The sequence below is a fragment of the Lagenorhynchus albirostris genome, chromosome X (assembly GCF_949774975.1).
Source record: "Lagenorhynchus albirostris chromosome X, mLagAlb1.1, whole genome shotgun sequence".
In the NCBI taxonomy this organism is placed as follows: Eukaryota; Metazoa; Chordata; class Mammalia; order Artiodactyla; family Delphinidae; genus Lagenorhynchus; species Lagenorhynchus albirostris.
Window position 1 is genome coordinate 28,206,173 of NC_083116.1, and position 22,780 is coordinate 28,228,952.

Below are 22,780 nucleotides of genomic sequence, written 5' to 3' on the forward strand. Positions count from 1 at the left end.
ACTAAATAATACACTTCTAAATAATTCATTAGTCAAGGAAGATATCAAAAGGGAAATTAGAAAGTGTTTTGAAGGGAATGAAAATAAAAGCACAATATATTAGAATTTTTGAGGTGTGGCTAAAGCATAACTTACTTAGAGGGAAATGTAAACATGACATGTTTAAATCTAAATATCCTTGGACGTTCATAGAACTAAGCACTTACACGAGAAAAGAATAAAGTTCCCAATTCAGTGATCTAAGCTTCCACTTTAAGAAACCAAAAACATAAGAGCAAATTAAACCCAAAATAATACGAAAAAACCCCAATACAAATCAGAACAGAAATCAATGAAGTAGAAAACAGTAAAACAATAGAAGAAAATCAATGAAATTAAAAGCTGGTATTTAAGGAAATCAATGAAATTGATAAACCTCCAGCAAGATTCTAGGGAAAAAAAGCAATAAGACACAAGTTACTAATATCAGGAATGAGAGAAAAGGCATCACTATGGATTCATGCAGACATTAAAAGGATTATAAAGAAATATTATGAACATAATATTGAACATAAAAAGAGAGACATGGAAGATATAAAAAGAACCCAAATCAGACTTGTAGAAATGAAAACTACAATATCTGAGATGATCGCTTCTCGGCCTTTTGGCTAAGATCAAGTGTACAATATCTGAGATGAAATAAGCACTGTATTAGCTTAACTATAGGTTACCAGTTGTAAAGGAAAATATTAGTGAAGTTATGAAAATAGAAAATATTCAAAATTAAACATGGATAGAAGAAGACTGAAAAAAGATCAGAGTATCAGTGAGTTGTGGGAAATTATTTTCAGTCCATCTTTTTAAAAATAAATTTATTTATTTTATTTATTTTTGGCTGCCTTGGATCTTTGTTGCTGCACGAGGGCTTGCTCTAGTTGCAGCAAGTGGGAGCTGCTTTTCGTTTCGGTGAGCATGCTTCTCACTGTGTTGGCTTCTCTTGTTGCGGAGCACAGGCTCTAGGTGCGTGGGCTTCAGTAGTTATGGCACGCGGGCTCAGTAGTTGTGGCTCGTGAGCTCTAGAATGCAGACTCAGTAGTTGTGGCTCGTGGGCTTAGTTGCTCCGTGGCATGTGGGATCTTCCTGGACCAGGGATCGAACCCATGTCCCCTGCATTGACAGGTGGATTCTTAACCACTGCGCTGAGTTGTGGGAAAATTTTAAGTGACCCAGTATATATGTGTATTTGGAGTCCCTGAAGGAGAGGATGGGGTGGGAGTGGAAGCTGAAAAAATATTTGAAGGAATAATGGCTGAGTTACTTCAAAATTTAATGAAAACTATAAGCTTACAGATCCAAGATCAATGAACTCCCAGCACAAGGAACATGGAAACTATGCCAGGCACATAATATCAAGTTGCTTAAGAATAGTGATACAGAGAAAATCTCACAAACAGCAGGAGAAAAAATATGTTATGTACAAAGATTGACATCAGATTTCTTGAAGAAACAAGCCACGGACTTCCCTGGTGGTGCAGTGGTTAAGAATCCACCTGCCAATGCAGGGGATACGAGTTCGAGCCCTGGTCCGGGAAGATCCCACATGCCATGGAGAAACTAAACCCATGCACCATAACTATTGAGCCTGTGCTCTAGAGCCCACGAGCCACAACTACTGAGCCCACGTGCCACAACTACTGAAGCCCTTGCTGAAGCCCGTGCTCCTAGAGCCTGTGCTCCACAAGAGAAGCCACCGCAATGAGAAGCCCGCGCACTGCAACGAAGAGCAGCTCCCACTCGCTGCAACTAGAGAAAGCCTGCATACAGCAATGAAGACCCAACGCAGCCAAAAATAAATAAATAAATTTATAAAAGAAACAAGCCAGAAGACAGTGAAGCAACATCTTTAAAGTGAAAGCGAGCACTCTTAATCAAGAATTCTATATTCATCAAAATATTTTTCAAAAACAAAGGCAAAAATAAAGACTTTCGGGCATACAAAAGCTGAAACAAACCATCACGAGCAGTTCTGCACTATAAAACACATTAAAGAACGTCCTTCAAGCAGCATGAAAATGGAATCTGGAAATGAAATCTGGATCTACTCAAAGGAATAAAGAGAACTGGAAATGGTAACTACATAATTAAATATTAAGAATTTTTCTTATTATTTAAATCTTTAAAAATAGTTTACTGTTTAAATAAAAATAATATCAATGTGTTGTGGGGCTTATGATATATGAATAAGTAAAATGTATGATAACAATAGCAGAAAGGCCCACAGGTGAGAAATGGAAGTATACTACAGTAAGGTTCACATACAATATGTGAAGTAGTATAATATAACTTGAAGGTGGATTGCGATGTTAAAGATATATACCCTAAACCAGTGGTTCTCAATCAGGGATGATTTTGACCCCCGGAAGACATTTAGGAATGTCTGGAGACATTTTTGGTTTCCAAAAGTGAAGGGGATACTACTGATATCTATTAGATAGAGGCCAGGGATGCTGCTAAACATTCCAAAATGCACAGGACAGTCCCCAAAACAAAGAATTACCTGGCCCAAAAAGTTAACAATGCTGAGATTAAGAAAACCTGGTATAAACTCTAAAGCAACCATTGAAATATAACCGTTCTTGCGGAAATTGACAGGCAGATCAAAAAATTTATATGGAAATTAAAGGGATGCAGGAAAGCCAAAAAAAATCTTTAAAAAGAAAAAAAAATCTTTAAAAAGAAGAACAAAGTTGGAAGACTTACACTTCCTGAGTTCACAACTTGCTACAAAGCTATAGTAATTAAGAGTGTGGTAACTCAAAATGGTCATAGATCTAAATGTAAAAGCTAGAGCTATAAAACGCTTAGAAAATATAGGAGTAAATTTTCATGACCTTCAGTTAGGAAAGAGTTTCTTAGATATGACACCAAAAACACAGGCAACAAAAGAAAAAATAGATAAATTGGACTTTATCAAAATTTAAAACTTTTGTACTTCGAAGGATTCCATCAAGAAATTGAAAAGACAGCCCATAAAATGGGAGAAAATTTTTGCAAATCTTATATTTGATAAAGGTCTAGTATCCAGAATATATAAATAACTTTAACAAATCAAGAGTAAAAAGACAACCAAACTAAAAAATGAGCACAGGATCTAAATAGACAGCTCTCCAAAGAAAATATACAAATGGCCAATGAGCACAAGAAAAAAAAAATGCTCTACGTCATTAGTCATCAGGGAAATGCAAATCAAAACCACAATGAGATGCCACTGCACTCCTAGTGGGATGGCTCTAATAAAAAAAAAAATAGTAAAAGTGTTGCCAAGGGTGTAAAGAAATTGGAACCCTCATACATTGCTGGTGGGACTGTAAAATGGTGCAGCTGCTTTGGAAAACAGTCTGGCAGTTCCTCAGAGTTAAACATAAAATTACCATATGACCCAGAAATTTCTCTCCCTCTCTCTATATATAGATGGATAGACGGACAGATAGATAGTTAGATATTCTCATCCCCATTAACAGTCACTCTCCATTGCCCCTCCTTCCAGCCCCCAGGCAACCACGGATCTATTTTATGTCTTTACGGATTTGCCTGTTCTGGACATGTTACAAATGGAATCATACATGTGGCCTTTTGTGTTTGGCTCCTTTCACTTAACATAATGTTTTGAGATTCATCCATGCTGTAGCATGCATCGGTATTTCATTCCTTTTATGACTGAATAATATTCCATTGTATGGATATGTCACACTTTGTTTATCCATTCATCAGTTGGTGGACATTTGGGTTCTTCCCATTTTTTGGTTATTATGAATAATGCTGCTATGAACATTTGTGTACATGTTTTTGAGTGGACATATGTTTTTAATTATCTCTCATGTATATTTAGGAGTGGAATTGCTGGGTCATTTGGTAAACTCTATGTTTGACCTTTTGAAGAATTGCCAAACTGTTTTTCCAAAGTGGCTTCACCATTTTATGGTCTCTCCAACAGTGTATGAAGGTTCTAACTTCTCCATATCCTCAACACTTCTTACTGTTATTTTTTAAAGAAAAATTATTATAACCATTGTAGTGGATGTGAAATGGTATCTCATAGTGGTTTTGATTTGCATTTCCCTAATGACTAATGATACTTAACGTCTTTTCATATGCATATTAGCCATTTGTATATCTCCTTTGGAGAAATATCTATTTAGATTCTTTGCACATTTTAAATTGGGTTGTCTTTTTACTGTTGCGTTGTAAGAGTCTTTTATATATTCTGGATACTAGTCCCTTATCACAGTGGTCCCCAACATTTTTGGCACCAGGGGCTGGTTTCTTGGAAGACAGTTTTTCCACGGACCAGGGGCGGAAGGGGGGGGATCATTCAGGTAGTAATGCAAGCAATGGGGAGCAGCAGATGAAGCTTTGCTCACTTGCCCACTGCTCACCTCCTGCTGTGCAGCCCGGTTCCTAACAGGCCAAGGACTGGTACCAGTCCACAGCCTGGAGGTTGTGGACCCCTACCTTAACAGATATATAATTTACAAAGATTTTCTTCTATTCTGTGGGTTGTATTTTCACTTTCTTAATAGTGTCCTTTGAAGCACAAAAGTTTTTAATTTTGATGAAGTCAAATTTATCTATTTTTCTTTTGTCACTTGTGCTTTTGGCATTATATTTAAGAAACCATTGTTTAATCCAAGGTCACAAAGATTTAAGTCTAGGTTTTCTTCTAAGAGTTTTATAGTTTTAGCTCTTACATTTATATCTTTGACCCATTTAGGGCCAATTTCTGTATATCGTGTGAGGTAAAGATCCAAATTCATTCTTTTGTATGTATATTGTCCCAGCACCATTTGTTGAAGAGACTATTCTTTGACTATTGAATGGATGTAGCACCATTTTGAAAAATCGATTGGCCATAGACGTGTGGGTTTGTTTCTGGACTCTCAGTTCTATTCCAGTGATCTATATGCCTATCCTTATGACAATACCGCACTATTTTAATTACTCTAGTTTTGTAGTAAGTTTTGAAATTGGGATGTATGAGTCTTCCAGATTTTTGTTTTTCAAGATTACTTCATTTTTTCTGAGTTCCTTACATTTCCATATGAATTTTAGGATCACCTTGTTAATTTCTAAAGAAGAAAGGAAGTTGGAGTTTTGAAAAGTTTGTATTGAATATGTAGATCAATTTGGGGTGTATGACCATTTTAGCACTATTAATCTTCTAATCCATGAACACCAGTGTTTTTCCATTTATTTAGTTCTTTAATTTATTTCAACAATATTATGTAGTTTTCAGTGTACAAGTCTTACACTTCTTTTGTTAATCTTTTTCTAAGTATTTTGTTGCTTTTATTCTATCGTAAATGGAATTATTTTGTTAATTTCACTTTGAAATTGTTCACTGCTAGTGTAGAGAAAGACAACTGATTTTTTATTTTTAAATTTTTAAAAATCTTATTTTTTTAAAAAAAAATAAATTTATTTATTTATTTTTGGCTGTTGTGTCTTTGTTGCTGTGCACAGGCATTCTCTAGTTGCGGCTAGTGGGGGCTACTCTTTGTTGTGGTGCACGGGCTTCTCACTGTAGTGGCTTGTCTTGTTGCAGAGCATGGGCTCTAGGCATGCGGGCTTCAGTAGTTGTGGCTCAGGGGCTCTAAAGTGCAGGCTCAGTAGTTGTGGCACACGGGCTTAGTTGCTCCGCAGCATGTGGGATTTTCCTGGACCAGGGATCGAACCCATGTCCCCTGCATTGGCAGGCAGATTCTTAACCACTGCGCCACCAGGGAAGTCCCACAACTGATTTTCTTTTACTGATGTTTTATCTTGAGACCTTAGTGAACTTGTTCTTTAGCTGTAATAGTCTTTTTTTTTTAAACATCTTTATTGGAGTATAATTGCTTTATAATGTTGTGTTAGTTTCTGCTGTATAACAAAGTGAATCAGCTATATGTATACATATATCCCCACATCCCCTCCCTCTTGTGTCTCCCTCCCACCCTCCCTATCCCACCCCTCTAGGTGATCACACAGCACTGAGCTGATCTCCCTGTGCAATACAGCTGCTTCCCACTAGCTATCTATTTTACATTTGGTAGTGTATATATGTCAGTGCTACTCTCTCACTTTGTCCCAGCTTACCCTTCCCACTCCCCGTGTCCTCAAGTCCATTCTCTATGTCTGTGTCTTTATTCCTGTCCTGCCCCTCGGTTCGTGAGAACCTTTTTTTTTTTTTTAGTTTCCATATATATGTGTTAGCATACGGTATTTGTTTTTCTCTTTCTGACTTACTTCACTCTGTATGACAGACTCTAGGTCCATCCACCTCACTACAAATAACTCAATTTCGTTTCTTTTTATGGCTGAGTAATATTCCATTGTATATATGTGCCACATCTTCTTTATCCATTCATCTGTCGATGGACACTTAGGTTGCTTCCATGTCCTGGCTATTGTAAATAGAGCTGCAATGAACATTGTGGTACATGACTCTTTTTGAATTATGGTTTTCTCAGGGTATATGCCCAGTAGAGGGATTGCTGGGTCGTATGGTAGTTCTATTTGTAGTTTTTTAAGGAACCCCCATACTGTTCTCCATAGTGGCTGTATCAATTTACATTCCAACCAATAGTGCAAGAGGGTTCCCTTTTCCCCACACCCTCTCCAGCAATTACTGTTTGTAGATTTTTTGATGATGGCCATTCTGACCGGTGTGAGATGATATTTCATTGTACTTTTGACTTGCATTTCTCTAATGATTAATGATGTTGAGCATTCTTTCTTGTGTTTGTTGGTAATCTGTATATCTTCTTTGGAGAAATGTCTACTTAGGTCTTCTGCCCATTTTTGGATTGGGTTATTTGTTCTTCTGATATTGAGCTGCATGAGCTGCTTGTAAATTTTGGAGATTAATCCTTTGTCAGTTGCTTCATTTGCAAATATTTTCTCCCATTCTGAGGGTTGTCTTTTGGTCTTGTTTATGGTTTCCTTTGCTGTGCAAAAGCTTTTAAGTTTCATTAGGTCCCATTTGTTTATTTTTGTTTTTATTTCTATTTCTCTAGGAGGTTAGGATTTTCTATATACAAGATGATATCATCAGCCAGAGGACTGGAGAGGAGGGAAAGGGTGTGACCCTCCTCCTGCATCTCATTTGTGAACATGTTTGTTCTGATTCAAGTCAGATACTTTTATGATTCAAGTTAACTGTTTTATGAAGGTTATATCATTCTATTCCGGGAAGAAAATGTTTTATGGAAGCCAGACTCTGAATGCAGATTTAAATTTTGGAATTCTCTTTGGTAAAGACAAAGTAGAACAAATCAAGATGGTTTCTTTCCTTCTCTTTCCACCTTCCTTTTCTTCCAAGCAAAAGGTGTTGACAAAATGCCAGAGTAGAGTGAAAGGACTGTTCTTTGGAGATCTTAATGTTAAAAATTTGAAAAGATTTTAGTCTAAAAGTTCAGATACAACCATATGTAGGTATAGGATTTGACAGGACACTGACAAAATGTAGTGAACATCTATTCTATCTTCCACTTCCCATCCGTACACCCTTCTTTGGTAACAACACTTCAGTTTTCCTCTGGAGGATCACCTCTCCCTGACTTCCATTCCAGGCAGGTTGAGTGGTATTGATATCACCCCAAGATCCAGGGCTGGGCATGTGACTCAAGCCTGGCCAACTAGAGAAGTTTCCCCCTGTGGCCACAGAGGTTGGTTCAGGGATGGACACAGAGTCCAATTCAAGCCAATGAGAGACTCAGAATTTTTATTTGAACTATCAGGGAAGAGAAGTTATCTTTTCAAAGGGGAATTAGCCTTTAAGGATGTCGGCCTGGCAATGCTGGCAGCCATCATGCATATCTTGATTCGTGGAGCCTGAGAATGAAGCCAATGCGATGGAAAGCAGAATAGATAGATGGAGAGAGACTGGTTCCTAATGACATCTTAGAGTTCCTGGACTTTTCAGTTATGTGATTCAGTAAATTCCTTTTAGATAGTTCCAGCACTGTATCAGGCTCTGAGGAGTCTGTCCTCAGAATCTCAAAATCTTGGTGGCTGTGCTAGGTATTTCGTTTGCCCCTCCAAATGCACTTTCTACCCTTTTCCACCCTGCTTTCTTCCTTGGGAGGCTGACCTGTATGGACCACATCGGTGGGCTTCCTTGCCCTCTGACTTTTGGTTGATTTTGGGCAATGGGAATGAAACAAGTTTTAGTTTCATTCTCCTGTGGCCAAATCCCAGGAATTGGGAAAAAAAAGTGGGAGGGAGAAGAAGAAAAAAAGTCTTAAACTAATAGGCTGTCAGTTGTCGAGTTTTCCACCCACATGTCTGCCCAGTATTCCTATGGGAAAATCAGTGGTACAGTTTAGAAAGAGGAAATCATACACTCCTTTTTAATTTTAATTTATTGCTGTCAACAACTCCCCAAGACAATATTAATGTCTTCTATATGAAGATTCCCAGCAAACAGATGCCTAAGAAAGGTAACTTCAGGATAATAATTTCAGAGGGATAAGAAGTAAAAAATCCTAAGTCTAGCATGGACAAAATCATGAAGGCATTTGATAGTAGTATTTCTCATTGACAATCAAGTAAAACCAAGTGCACTGCAACAGATGGTATACAAATCAAATCCTGGTACAGCACAGTTTGGGGGACTATTTAAATTAATCCATTTGAAGTTTATTGAATTGTTAGAATTCAATTTTAGTGAATATATTATAATATCCAGTTCTGTATAATAAAGCTATTTTTAAATGTCCCAGCTGACATCCCCAACTGCCCCAGTACTATTCATTACTGCTTTGAAACTGTGGACACGATGGATTCCACTGAATGAGAAATACTGTATGACAAAAGATTCATAATTCCTTGTCTGTCTAATAGTCAACGTATTTAACAGGATAATGTATTATGTATAATATATAGCACCAGTTGAATTCCTGTGAAATGTTAACTATTCTAACTCAAATTTGACATATGTTTTAAAATGTTTGGGATATCATTCATTGATTTTTAAAAAGATGGTACTTCCTGGTAAGCAGCAGCTCAGAGTAGAAAGAGCACTGGACCTGGAGTCAGATGCAACGCAGGTTGTTTTCACTAAACGCTCTAATATCCTTTCCAGATCTAATGTTCTATTACCTTTTACTACTAAATCTCGAGAGTTTGGTTATTTGAGGTAATTTTTAGGTGGCTTTAAAGTTGTTATCTTCAAGTTTGTTTCTTTTTAAAGGTTAGCTTTGAAAGTGGAATTTGGTAAGGAAAGGCGTTGGGAGGAGACAGTTTCATTGTTTTTTGTATTTTCCACAAATCTGCTGTCGCATGTCTTTTAATCACTTGTTAATAGCAGTCAACCCCCCTTTACTCTGTCACTAAAAGTTGGAAAGGTGTCTGGGAAGGAGATTCCAACGAGCAGCAGCAGTCCTTTCTGCCATAAGCCAAGAGAGAAGCACTACCCGAGAGACTAGATTGCTGTGGTGTCTTTACATAAGTGGCTCAAATTCCCATGATTAAATAGCTTAGACTTTATTAAGAGAGTTCACTTCAGCGAATGCTGCTTTTGTTCTCAGATTTCCTTCTTCCCAACCCCACTTATATTTACATCTCCACATCAATGTCTGACCAATAGAAATCAAAAGCCTAAAATGTCCAGAAGTGATCTCAACATCTTCCTCTCCAATCCTGCTTCACTCGTGTATTTCCAGTCTTAACAATATCACTATCCCACTGGGTGTAGCCAAGCTCAAAACCTTGGCGTCATTCTTGACTCCTTCTTCTCCCTTGTTGCCCATTCCCCAGTCTTGCCCTTCTCCAATCCACCCTTCACACTGTGGCTGCCAAAGTGCTCTTTCTAAAAAGTAAATATGATCACAGAGCTTCCCTGCATAAAATGCTTTCATGACTCCTTTTCACCTACTCGATAAAACTCAAAGTCTTCTTTCAGTACCTGTATACATTTCTAGCCCAATCCACTGCCGCTCCCTGCCATTGCTCTGAGCCCTTTACACTCCAGCTACATGAACTGCTCAGTTACCCAAACACACCATGGTCTTTCGTGATTGTGACTTTGCATGTGAAATTTCCTCTGCTACTTTCTCAGCTTACTTTTCTTCATGTTCCCATAGCATTTCCACATACTAGTATTATAACTCTTGTCACGCTATATTGTAGTTACTTCTTTACTTGTTTTTCTTCACTACCATACTGTCAGTTCCCTGTTTTGGGAGAAGGTAAACATTGTAGAGGAGATTCAGACTCTGGATACTTCTAGGTGGCATTTAACCCTGCTTTGGACCCTGAGACACTATGCTCTTCTCTGATGCTTTCTTTTTCTCCTTGTCCCAGCCCTCCCCCTGGTGGAGGTGTTAAGGAACAGTGGAATGGTCACATGGCCAAAGATAAGACAAAGCAGCCTGGCTGATCCACAACCTGGATAAACATCTGCCTCTTATCATTTTTTAAACAACTGCAAAGCTGGCTAATGGGCCTTGAATTTAGGGTGGCCTGGCAGGAGCTGTCTTACCAGGTATCAGTTGGGAGACCCTGATTTCAATCCCCAGCGCTGTAACGAGGTGTGGGCGGGGACGGTCAACACATCTATCCCTGATGGTCTCAAAGAACATCACACTACTGTCAAACAAAGAGCTCAAGAATTAGTTGGTGGAGATCTTCCTTGTTTTCTTCCTGTGTCTGAAGCTGAGACAAACCTTTCTGCAGGAACATTTGCCTTTGGATTACACCATAAAGCAAGGAATCTAATACCAGTCACGTCCACATGGTAGGTGTTCTCCCCAGTTGCAGTGGGCCTCACCTCCCAAAAAAAGTTATAGGGAAGGTCTATGTTCTGGTCTATCCCAGGACAATATCCAGTTATCACTGACTTCTGTCCCAGTTGAAGATAACCTAGTCTGTGAATCAGTATTTAGTTGCCCATGTGAGGCAGCCAGTTTCACAAGCACCCCTGGATGTAGAGTTCCCTAGGTATGGTGGCCCTAGGTGTATTCTGGATTGGTCTGGTTGGTGATTCTCAGGGAAGGACCTTGCCAGGCAGGTTAACAAAAATGGTTAGTTATCAGCCTGGTTGGGAGGAATCTTACCTCTAAAAACAACAAATTTTTAGAAAACATGATGAATTTATAATCATTACGGAAATTCTCCTTCATGGCTATTGTGAATTTTATCAGATACTATGTTACACTACAATGAGACTTCTAGCAGCAAGAATGGGTTTTAGTTTTAAGTGGGAGAAAAGGAAATTAATATAAGCTATTTGTCATCAGGAGAGACTACCTTTAAAAATCAAATAGCTCCCACAATGCCATTTCGAACATATGTCAAAGGCAAGGAAAGATGATCTGCTGTCTCAGGTGTCCACTTGGCTGTGTCCCAACTGAAGAAAAAGAATTCAGGTTCTACCAGGGTAACATGAAATAAAACAGAAACAGAACTGGTGGGAGTGGCCCCCTGAAGTTCTTAGGTTTCTATGTTCAGAGTAAAGATTACCCTACCCACAAAACGATCATTGATGACATCATTTATGATGCCTTTGCCCTTCAGTTGGCACTGCACAGGCACCGCTTGGTTCTTCACTACATCTGTAAAGTGCATTGCCACCAGCGGGGAGGTGTAGTTAACCTGTAGGTGGAAGAACAATGAATTCTAAGTGTCAGGAGGGGAGGGTATGTAGGGGACGGCAATAGGATGGAAGTGATCAGATAATCAGTGCAGGAGGATGGAACAACCTCCACAAAAGGAACTGAGTAAATCCCATGATGCCAAGTCACAAATGGCTAAAGCAACTGACATGCTCTCTCTGCCCTGGGACAGTGGAGAAATGACATATTTCTCTCATAAGTCAGTGTCAGTTGTCTGATTGTCCTCTGGGGAAAACCAATTCTAGCTCAGCGTGATATGATTTTCTAGATATCAGACCATGAATCAAACCCGAACTAGTATTTATCAAGTCTCCATGCTGGAGATGAAGTTTTCACTGCCCCAAGTCTCTAAGTGGGAGAAACAGGAAAGTGATTATTTGGGCATAATTTAGTGCAATGGCAAGTGATTTGTCTGCTCCTGGCTCTGCCACTAATTAGCTATGTGACCTTGGGCAAGTCACTTCCTCTCTCTGAACCCTAATCTCTCCATCTGTAAACTGAAGGAGTTAGGCCAGACGTGTCTGAGATTCCTCCAGATTTGGAAAGGAGCGGTTGGGATAGGAATTGGTAGAGGGAACTCCTAGTCTGGGCCAGCAGCTATTCACCCCTTTGCTACTACCTGCTGCTCCCTAATTCTCATAGATCCCAGCCAGCCCTTCCTTTGTCTCTGAGCCCTTTCTGACAGCAAAGACTGAAGGGAATACAGACTTACGTGAGTCAGTTTGCCATAGTAAGGGTAGTAACGGAGGTCAAAAGAAGCCGACTCTGGGTAGTAATTGATGGATCGGATGTCGTTTTCATCACCTCTCTGTAAGTAAAAGCAAGTACATATCAGGTGCTGGGTCACTCAGTGAGTTGGAGCCTGAGCTAAAGGGGCTTGTGTCCCAGATGAAATCACTGTGTGACCCACAACTGTCTCAGGAAGACCACGAAAGCAGAATGGGGCATAGCTCAGCCCAGACTTATCCCCAGAGGAGTGTTTCCAGGGAGAGACTGTGCTTTGGCTTTTCAGTGCAAAGAACACTGAATAGAAGGCCCAGACCACGGAGGCTGAAGGTTCTCAGTATGGCTCTATGCTGGCTCCTAGGGGACCCAGGCAGAAGGGCTCCAAAGGGCTTGCAGTACCCAGTGTTGCTCTGGCAAGAGGGCCTACCATGCCAGCACCTCTCCAAAGAATCACACTGGTCCTGGTACCCAGTCTTGGACTTTGGAGCTGAGGCAGGTGTAAGTTGGAACATGCCTAGTAAATCCCACTCCACAACAACGTGCACACGGTGTGCTCATTTCTGGTTGAGGTCAGACCCAGTGCACAGGGACCTGATGCATAGGGACACAGCCTGTAGTTGGCTCACCTAAATGCACGTCTCTGACCACATTCTCTGAGGTGCTTAATTACAGGAGGTGGGGTCAGGAGGATAAGCAAGGGGGGAAATGATTAAATAAACAAGTCTACCCTAATCATATCATGTCGGGTAGGGGACTGCCCATTCTGCCCATGCGTTAGGCTTGCCCTAAATAGCAGAGGTCTAGAGGTTACTGGGGGCAAATAGTGCATCACTACTAGCAAATCACTCGGGTCATGTGATTACTTCTATCGATATAGTATAATGGCTCTTAGTATAAACCGAGCTCTCCTTAATTTATTCTAATAATTACCTCATCATGCTTGATTTCCACAAGTGGGTGTGGATTTGACCAGTGTTGATTATTATACAATGTATAATGATTCAGTGTTTCTTTTTTTTTTTTAAAGGACAGTTCTCAGCAAGGTTCGCCGTAAGCTGAAAAATGAATGGCTTTCACTAGGGAACTATAAGCAGGACTCAATCCAATTAATATGCTGGTTTAAGACTTTATGGTTTATTTATATATTCTTGTAAAAAGTAATGAAATTCATTTTTTTGTGAATGGTGTGTGGAATCAGTTCCACCAGTTTGCAGTCACACCTCACGTGTGTATGTTTATACATGCTCACATATATGTGACCAGAATGAATGTCCTTCCTACCTTGTTCACCTAGCAAGCACTGCCTGACCTTTCAAAGCTCAACTTCAGTGTCACCACCTCTCATGTGGAACTAACCTTTCCCTCTTTAATGTCTTGACTGCACCTTTTTTTTTTTTTTTTTGCGGTACGCGGGCCTCTCACTGCTGCGGCCTCTCCCGTTGCGGAGCACAGACTCCGGACACGCAGGCTCAGCGGCCATGGCTCACGGGCCCAGCCGCTCCGCGGCATGTGGGATCTTCCCGGACCGGGGCACGAACCCGTGTCCCCTGCATCGGCAGGCAGACTCTCAACCACTGCGCCACCAGGGAAGCCCCACACTGCACCTTTCATAGCACCTGTATTACTTGATGGCCCTGATTTCAGAGACGGAATCATATTTATCTTGGCACCCCCAACACCTAGCAAAGTACCTGGTACTTAATAAGTGATCCATAAATTCTTGCTGAATGTGAACTGTTGACTGAATAAATGCTGCCTTTTGCTGCTTTCTGATCTGCCACGATCAAGACTGGAGTTTTGAGCAGCATTTCTGGTACTGAGAATGGGGTTACCCGGCTTCACACATTTGCAAGACAACCGTCCAGGACTGGGGGTGTAGTAGGTGTTACCAAACAGGAGGGAGCTACTGCCAACTTTAAGAAGCAAACCCCAGCAAACCCAAGATCTTTGTAGGCTTTTTCCTACAAAGGAGCTAATTGGCACAAATGAGATAGGAGTTAATGGTCCCTTGAAGGACAGTTAATTAGCATATTAATGGAGTTCTGTTTATACTTCCCTTGTAGTCATTTGTTATTGCAACACCCAGTGCCACTGGTCATTGCTGCAAAAAGTGAAATCAGTTTTATTTATTTATTTATTTTTGTATTGCTATATATGTTATATTGTAAAATATGTCAAAGAGTATGGAGGCTACACACACACACACACACACACACACACACACACACACACACACACACACACACACACACACACACACACACACACACACACGATTTAAAGAAGAAGAAAATTGACCCCTGAAGACCTCCACCCAAGTTAAGAAACAGATCAGAGCCTGTCTTTCCACAAACACTACCTCACTTTTGTGATATCATTCCCTTGCTTTTCTTTTGTGAAATCAGTTTTAAAAGCAGGGACTAATGACTCTAATGAAAGCTGCTTGTTTAGTTCAAAGAAACAAGTAATTAGAGCAAAAGTGTAAACAGAATTTCCGTTAATGACTTGGCACATTGTTGTTTCCTGCTGTGGCTCTCAGCTGAGGTTCAGTCTTTGGCTTTCACAGGTATAAATCAGCACACACACACACAAACACTACACACACGAATACACATGAATGGAATGCTTTCTGGAAACAGGGAGGCCTGAAGGTATAAATGGAGGTGTAGTTATGAAAAGATTAACCCTTTCCCTAACCCTTAGGAAACCATCCATGGTAAAGCCCTTGGAAGGGATGACCCACCCTTTTGCATGAAACAGATGTGCTAACAGTACTTACTCAAAAGGGCACTTTACCTGAACTTTGCAGGAAACCTTCACAGGGTCTCCAGGCTCAGGACGAAAGCCAACAATCTAGCAAAAGAAAACCAGCGTGTTTTTAAAAAACAAAAACCAAAACAGATTTGACAGTAAAAATATGGCTTTTCTAAATCCCCCTTGAGTTGTCCTTTCTTTAGGCATAAACATGATCTATTTTGCCCTCTCAGAAACGTTACAGAAAGCAGAAAATGCAAAGTATCTTCTGAGCTGCTCAGCTCAGCTTACTTCTTATTTTATTTGTGCCTGATATTCATACAGTGGTAACTGCAGCAGGATTACCCTGAAAATGTAAAGAACGTACTGGGTCAAGAGGAGTGTGCCTGGTAAGGCTCTGCCACACCTGAGGCATGGCAGGAGAGAAGGAAAATGCATTTCTTGTGATATAAGAATTGTCCCAGGCTTCCCTGGTGGCGCAGTGGTTGAGAGTCCGCCTGCTGATGCAGGGGACACGGGTTCATGCCCCAGTCCAGGAAGATCCCACATGCCGCGGAGCGGCTGGGCCCGTGAGCCATGGCCGCTGAGCCTGCGCGTCCGGAGCCTGTGCTCCGCAACGGGAGAGGCCACAACAGTGAGAGGCCCGCGTACCGCAAAAAAAAAATGTTTTAAATAATAAAATAAATAAAAAAATAAGAATTGTCCCCCATGCCACCCCCATGTCAGTCCCCTGTTCCAAACAGCTCAAGATCTCATTCTTGACAGAGCATCAAAGGTTTAGGGGTGCTGGAGAAGAATCAAAATAGAAAGTGTTCAGGGAGAAAAGGAATTATTGCTTGGTAGTTTTGTCTGGTTGTTTGTATTAGTGACACTCTTGGTAAAAATGGCCAAACTTACAGTGTATGAAGACAGAGCCCAAAGAGAAATGTAGCGGCCAGAGCCTTCCTACCCAACTCATCCACTTATCATAGACAGAGTGACAAGGGCCAATATACCCGGTTCATCTTTAGAAGGATGCAGGGCTGTCCAGTAGAGTAGCCAAAAGTAGGGTCCTCCAGGCCAGAGCAGTTCTTCAGGAAGGAGCGCTTAAATTGGCAGGCCTTCTTGTCCTCATCCTCATCACCATCTTGGATGAAGTATTGGCCCGGGGGGCAATCTACGTTCATTTCCTCTTGAAGACTGTCGTTATAACCTAAAGTGTGGGCGGCAAAGGGTCATGTTAGATAGGTACTACAGAGGAAGGCCATGTTTTCAGTAGTTCTCTTCCCTAGTTTCCTTTCTCCAGGAACTTGCTTGTGCTCCTCTGAAAGCCCACTCAGTTTGTCCTAGGGCCTGTGACCTGGCATCAGGTGCCCAAGGCCCTTCATCAGCAACATCCCTCCAAGAAGCCTTCTGGGCTGGTCCCCTCAGCCCACTTTGATTGCTTGTCCCCTTGCTTTTCATTCCCTTGAACTTCTTCGATATCTGTCTCTGGATTGTATGTTTATCGCTTTATAACTTTTCTCTATTTTTCATTATTTCTTTTCTGATACAGTAAATTGTAAACTTGGAGGGCTGCCTTTCCTACTTCTGGGAGAGGAATAGGCAAAATAGTAGATGGATTTTGGAAGAAGGATTGAATCATATCGAGGCATGGCATATATAAGGAGGCAAAGCCCCTGGGTTAAATATCTTTAAGTTCAGCCTAGGGAAACATCTCTCTTTGAGGTCAATGAGAGGCACCTGATGCAAGACAGTGAAGAGTGTGTGTTGTGGGACAGGAGGAAGGGGGAGGACAAAGAGGAGGAGATAAACCAGCTCCTCATTCTTTACAGAGGGAAGTTAGCACTGCAAAATAGAAGCTTAGGTTGAAAGACAGAAAACAATGACAACCATAGGGTCTCCACTGAGAGGGTGAGGGGGTGAGATCTTGTCTACTGAGACCTGAGGCACTCAGAGTTAGTGTCCCTTTACACTGGATGGAATTTAACATGTGCCCAAGGTACATATATCAGGGAGAGAGCTGAAAAGGGCTATCTGTGAGCTGACTCTTTGGGCTACTAGATGCCAGAGAACTGGGCTTTAGAAATTACTGCATTATTTCCAGTTTGGTTCTAAATGATGGAATCCAGTTAGTCCTGTTAGATCCAGCCCCCATGCATTCATGTTCCAAGTAGCTCAGTTTTTTAGAGGAGATTGTGCACCTACAATCCACCAGTGTTGAAACTCCAAACGTAACTGGGAATTTTAAATCTATTCTAATTATGGCTAAGCCTTTATTTGTCCTTTGACAAAGCTACATTCAATTCAAGGTTTTGTTTTAATCTCTCTCTCTCTCTCTCTTTTTTTTTAGAGTAAACTATGTTCAAATAGCAACTTTCTAAATAGAAGCTCTAATCATGTGCTCCTTGTTTCTCTTGAGGTAGTTCCATTAAAAATACTGTGACATGGACATGACCCTTATTGCAAAATCCCTGTCCTCATGGGAATGAAATTGATACTCTGGGATGTCTATTTCAGAGATGTGTTCCTTTTTAACAGGGCATATTATCTACACTTAGGAAGTAAAAAACCCAATGCTTTTCCTAATGTTCCCCACCTGTGTCATCAGGTCAGAACTGATATTTCTGCATCTACTACCTTCTCAGAGGAATTTCCTCACCAGAGATTCTGGCAGTACATTTGCAATAGCTCACAAACATTTTGAAAGAAAAGAAGATATTGTACTGCCTATGATGCCCAAAACATTTTGGGGAGCCAAAAGTGGAACTACATGGATTCAAAAAGAACCCAGCCCCTCTAATTTTACAGGTGAGGAATCTGAAGCTCAGATTTAAGCAAGATGACACTGAGCATTACCAATACAAAGCTGAGTTTCTAACTCCTGGTCATATGGCAGCAACAAAGAATTATGAAAAGCAGAACTTCTCGAGCTTTAATGGACATACAGATCACCTGCGGATCCCCATTCAGCAGGTCTGAGTGGAGCCTGAGATTCTGCCTTTCCAACAAACTCCCAAGTGATGCTGATGGGTCACACTTTGAGTAGCAAGGGTGTCGAGAACAGAAACAAGGGTTTAAATTTAAACACTACTGCTACTGGGAGACTTTGATCACATTTCTTCTCCTTTCTGAGCCTTAGTTCCCCCAATGGGGACGATAGACTCTGCTATGCAGGGTTAAAGTTCAGTGACAACATTTACACATTTAAATAACACTTCCTAGCACATAAGAGAATCCTCTTAATTCAGTGCACATTCTGTTGGCCACCCCCATCACCCCACTTCAGCCAGGCCAGGGAAACCAAACCTGGCTTTTTTTCCACAAATAATAGGTGCAGTAAACCCATGGGGGCTCCTCTTTGATAGCTGGATAAATACAGAGACTGTGTGCTCTGTGTTTAACCTTAACCAAGCTGCTACCTCAGTTTTCACCCTGTGTAAGGGCTTTTCAGAAAGCCATTCATTCACCCCTGAAAATGTATCTGATGATGCTATAGAGAACACTTGCTATCAAAATGTTGGAGTGAGTGCCACCCAGAGATTCTTCCTCTAACTCCCTTTTGGACTGCTATTTAAATGAAGACACTTTTTCTCCTCCTTTAAGATGGATCATCTCCAAGAAATGAATTCTCTTACCTTGAGAAAACATAGGAGGCAAGAATCTTCCTGTTCTGGAGAACACTCTTCTTTTCTCACCACTACCTCCCCCCGAATTATCTTTTTTTTTTTTTTTTTTTTTTTTTTTTTTTTTTGCGGTATGTGGGCCTCTCACTGCTGTGGCCTCTCCCGTTGCGGAGCACAGACTCCGGACGCGCAGGCCCAGTGGCCATGGCCCACGGGCCCAGCAGCTCCGCAGCATGTGGGATCCTCCCGGACCGGGGCACGAACCCCCGTCCCCTGCATCGGCAGGTGGATTCCCAACCACTGCGCCACCAGGGAAGCCCCCGAATTATCTTTTATAATTGATCATTATTGAGCCATCTGGATGTGCCCAGGACATAACTAGGTGCTATAGGGTGTTCAGGAGGAGAAAACAAGTTCTCTGCCCCAATGAACTTATCATCTTACTGGCTTATATGCTTGCAAAGCAACATACAATCACAAACCACAGCAGTTTTGATTGTATCTGCAGGTGCTGAGGGGGATGCATGGTAAGGAAAAACCAGAATGGGCAGTGCTAGTAAGACTGGGATTTCTGAGCCCAGTGAATTTTGAATTTTGAGTTCCCACCCATCACCTTTCCAAAGAGATTCTCACCATTCAGAGGAACTTACCCTGGAGAAAGCCATTTAGACTAATCACATAATGCTGCCAAGTGTCAGGTTCAGAAACGTTGAAGTTGAAGTTAAGGCTATGGGCGAAGGGTCTGATCATAACTCCTGGCAATGAAAACAGGTCTTGGATATATTAACCCATTCTTGGGATAATTTTTTTGTATCGATTCCCATGAAACCATTTCCCCCCAGGCAATCAAAATGAAAAGGACCATAATTTGCTAAGTACCATTTTACTTTTACTCTTAATAATTGAATCCCTAAGTCATTACCGGGAAGAGCCAAAGTTAATTGAAGCTGAACATGCTGTGCAAGCAGATTTCTGTCCAGCAAGTTCTGACAGCACAGGGTATTTGGGCACTCACCAGGAGGCTTCACCCTCTCAGTGAAGGTCGGCATGTAAGGACTGATGGTCAGAAATAGCGTGTACATGCAGAGGGTGATCACAGCGGCCAGGGAAGCATAGAAGAAGAAGTAAATGACTAAGATCAGGCCTGCAGAACAATCACAGATGAGGGTGGTCAGTGCTGGCCAACAAGCCCTGCCTCTGCATTTGAACTCATGAACCAGAACCAACCCAAACACGTGACATGGCTTTTTGTTTAATTCCCCAGATTCAGCATGTCCTTGCTTATTCAGGTTTCACCAATTTGAAATTGGTGAGAATTGCATCAGAGGTCTGATTGCAGTTTACCTTTACAGCATCTCCGATGGAAGGGCTTGCTGAGCAAATGATGACCGTGAACGAGATTACAGGGGCGTGGAGTTTAAAGTACTGCAGAGGGCAAATTGCCTGGGAGTCCTCTGGGCAATGGTTGATGTCCTAAGTACAAATCATTCTTCGCTATTCATTAAAGTAGGTGCCCTAAAGAGTCCTAGCAGCTTGGTTCCAGTGATTATATGTATTTGCAAGTGATGAAAACAGCATTTCTTTTCACATAGCCTATAATTCAAACCTTTGATTCGTTTCCACTGGGTGTGCCTCTAATGAAGGCAAAGTGAGGTTTCACTTTACGTATTTCAAATCTTCTTTATCTTTGGCAAAACTCTAAGTGACTCTGCTTTTCAAAAAGAACACTGACGCAGGATGGGGAAGGGAAGAGGGGCAAACTGTACTTAATTACTGACACCTGCTACCTGTGAGCTCAGCCTGTGAGCTATAAGTTATAGAACCTCCTGGCACCCCCGATTCCTCACAGGTAAAATGGGGATAAGTTCAGCACTTACCTCATATTCTGATCAATATCCCTAACACTATCTGAAATTCAGCCTTTCCTTACATCCTGTCCTGACTCTACCACTTCCTAACTGTTTAATCTTAGACATGCTATTTACCTCTCTGGGCCTCAATTTCCTCATCTGTAAGATGAGGATAATAATAGTACTTACTTCTTAACATTGAATAATGCATATAAATAGCACAGCACAGAGCCTGGCATATACTAAGTGCTCTGTAAGTGGCAGTCTTCATCATTGTTATTATTAATATTATTATTGCCATAGGACCAGAAGCACAGTTGTGTGAATTCTTCCTCTGTGGGCTGGATTAGCACTAGGTTTGCCCCAGGATTAGGCAGCACAGAATGAGTGAATGAGCATGAGATTGCTGCTGAGAAGCTCTTTCAAGTCCTCCTTGGGGCTCTCTCAGAAAATAATATCTAGCTCCACTCACAGCAGTGACATGATGTCAGAGCTACAGATTTGAACTGAATCATGAACCAGAAACTGGAACAAACCACATAGCTTTGCTGTACCCCAAACCAAATCCAAATATTAATTTTTTATAAGCAGATATTCATTTTAATTATTATTTATTTATTAAATATTAAATTTTAAGTTGAACCATGAACCAAATAAAATGAACCAAAAAAAATAGAAAAAAAGGAGTAGGGAAAAGGAGAAAAAAATTCTTACTAATCTAACTAGAAGTGAACCTTTATGTTTTATAAGATGAACTAAAGCAGAACTGGAATATGAACACATTGATTCAGTTGGAATCCCTGGAGAAGAAACAGCAGCACCTCGTGTGCTTGTGATACTTGGCTGCTGCCCGCCTGCTGTCCTGATGGGATGTGCCCTGTGACTCCTCCTCCAACCCTCTACCCCCATCCCCATCCTGGGAACCGATCAACAGCTGGAGCCATCCTGGGGGACCAGAAGGCTCAGTTTCATGGATGAGAGGAAAGCAATAGAATACAGGTACATTCCCCTGGAGATATCTTCCTTCTTGCCCAGGATGTGTGGCCAGGAAGCTGTAGATGGGAGAAGGGCACTAGCAAGGAGTCCCCTCAGCTTTGCCCAGGAGTCTGTGCCCTGGAGTCTGTGATAGGCTAACTGTCTCAGCTACACCACCCCCTGCCCCCGGCAAAACCAAGCACTGTACCCACCTGAACCCATTGATCCCTCCAACCCTTTCTGCTCCAAATGTCCAAGTTTTACTTGGGCTGCTCCTCTAGGTAATCCAGGGTTTTCTCCTGAATGTCCCACCCAAGCTTGGATAGACCATTATATCTTGAATAGACTAGGTACCCACGATCCCAACTCTTCAGTCCTTCCACTAAAACACCCCATCAGGTCCTGAGGCCCTAGCCATCAGGGCCTTGCTCATTGCTAGGGTTCATGAAGACAGCATGATGTTCTGGCAAGAGAATGAACTCCAGTGTTCATCCAAGCTGGGTTTGAATCCCAGTACTGCCACTTTATTAACTGTGTGACTTTAGATAAGTTACTTACCCTCTCTAAGCCTCAGTTTCTGCATCTGTAAAATGGGGATAATAATATTACTACCTCATACAGTTCTTGTCAGTACCCAATAAAATAACATAAAGCTCCTAAGAATAGAAGTTGCCCAGCTATCAGAGGAAAAGCCCAGAATATAATAATAGGCTGGGTGAATATGTTGGTCATTTTGATGTCCAGGCTGGGACAGTGTTAGTAAGTGCTAAGTGGCACCTAGTTCTCAAGCAGGAGGGCAGCAAGGCATGTGGTGGCCTAGGCATTAGCATCACTATTTGCCCTTTGCCCAGGGGTAGCCCGGGCTCTCCTTAGGCCCGCTACCCCGAGGCCTGGATACAGCCTACCGTGCAGTGTCCCCACTGCCATATGTTCCCTGGGCACTTGAACCTTCCTCCCTCATCCCCACTCGTTGGCCTATGGATTGTTCTCCGCAGGCGCAGTTGGGATCAGCTCATCTGGTTAAGTTCCAATGGCTGGCTGTTTAAGGGTTAACGTAGGGCTCCCTCTCCCAGAATCACACTTGCATTTCACAAGGCCTGTTTTTCCAGTCCTCTTTAGGCAAGGGAGAAACAGCTGTGCCCCCTTTTGGAGCCCCAGTGAGTGTCCAGCATTTGTCTGCAGCTTCCAGAACGTCGGAATGTTCCTTGAATGGTACATTTGTTCCAGTTGAGAGTTC

General features: G+C 41.6%; 1 protein-coding gene across 7 annotated transcripts in view; it reads right to left on the reverse strand.

Moving 5' to 3' along the window:
• The window catches only part of ATP1B4 (ATPase Na+/K+ transporting family member beta 4), a 39,817-nt gene that overhangs the window by 11,576 nt on the left and 5,461 nt on the right, over nucleotides 1-22,780 (reverse strand). For 3 of the 7 annotated variants that reach the window (XM_060137913.1, XM_060137912.1, XM_060137917.1), the window contains 6 exons: nucleotides 19,734-19,862; nucleotides 19,369-19,473; nucleotides 16,109-16,305; nucleotides 15,156-15,212; nucleotides 12,346-12,441; nucleotides 11,487-11,613 (listed from right to left, as the gene is read on the reverse strand). In XM_060137913.1, the coding sequence (XP_059993896.1) occupies nucleotides 11,487-11,613; nucleotides 12,346-12,441; nucleotides 15,156-15,212; nucleotides 16,109-16,305; nucleotides 19,369-19,473; nucleotides 19,734-19,862 (711 nt within the window). Of the gene's footprint in view, nucleotides 1-9,488; nucleotides 11,614-12,345; nucleotides 12,442-15,155; nucleotides 15,213-16,108; nucleotides 16,306-19,368; nucleotides 19,474-19,733; nucleotides 19,863-22,780 lie in introns of those variants that run through there. The other 4 variants (XM_060137915.1, XM_060137914.1, XM_060137916.1 and 1 more) reach the window with 3 other exon arrangements.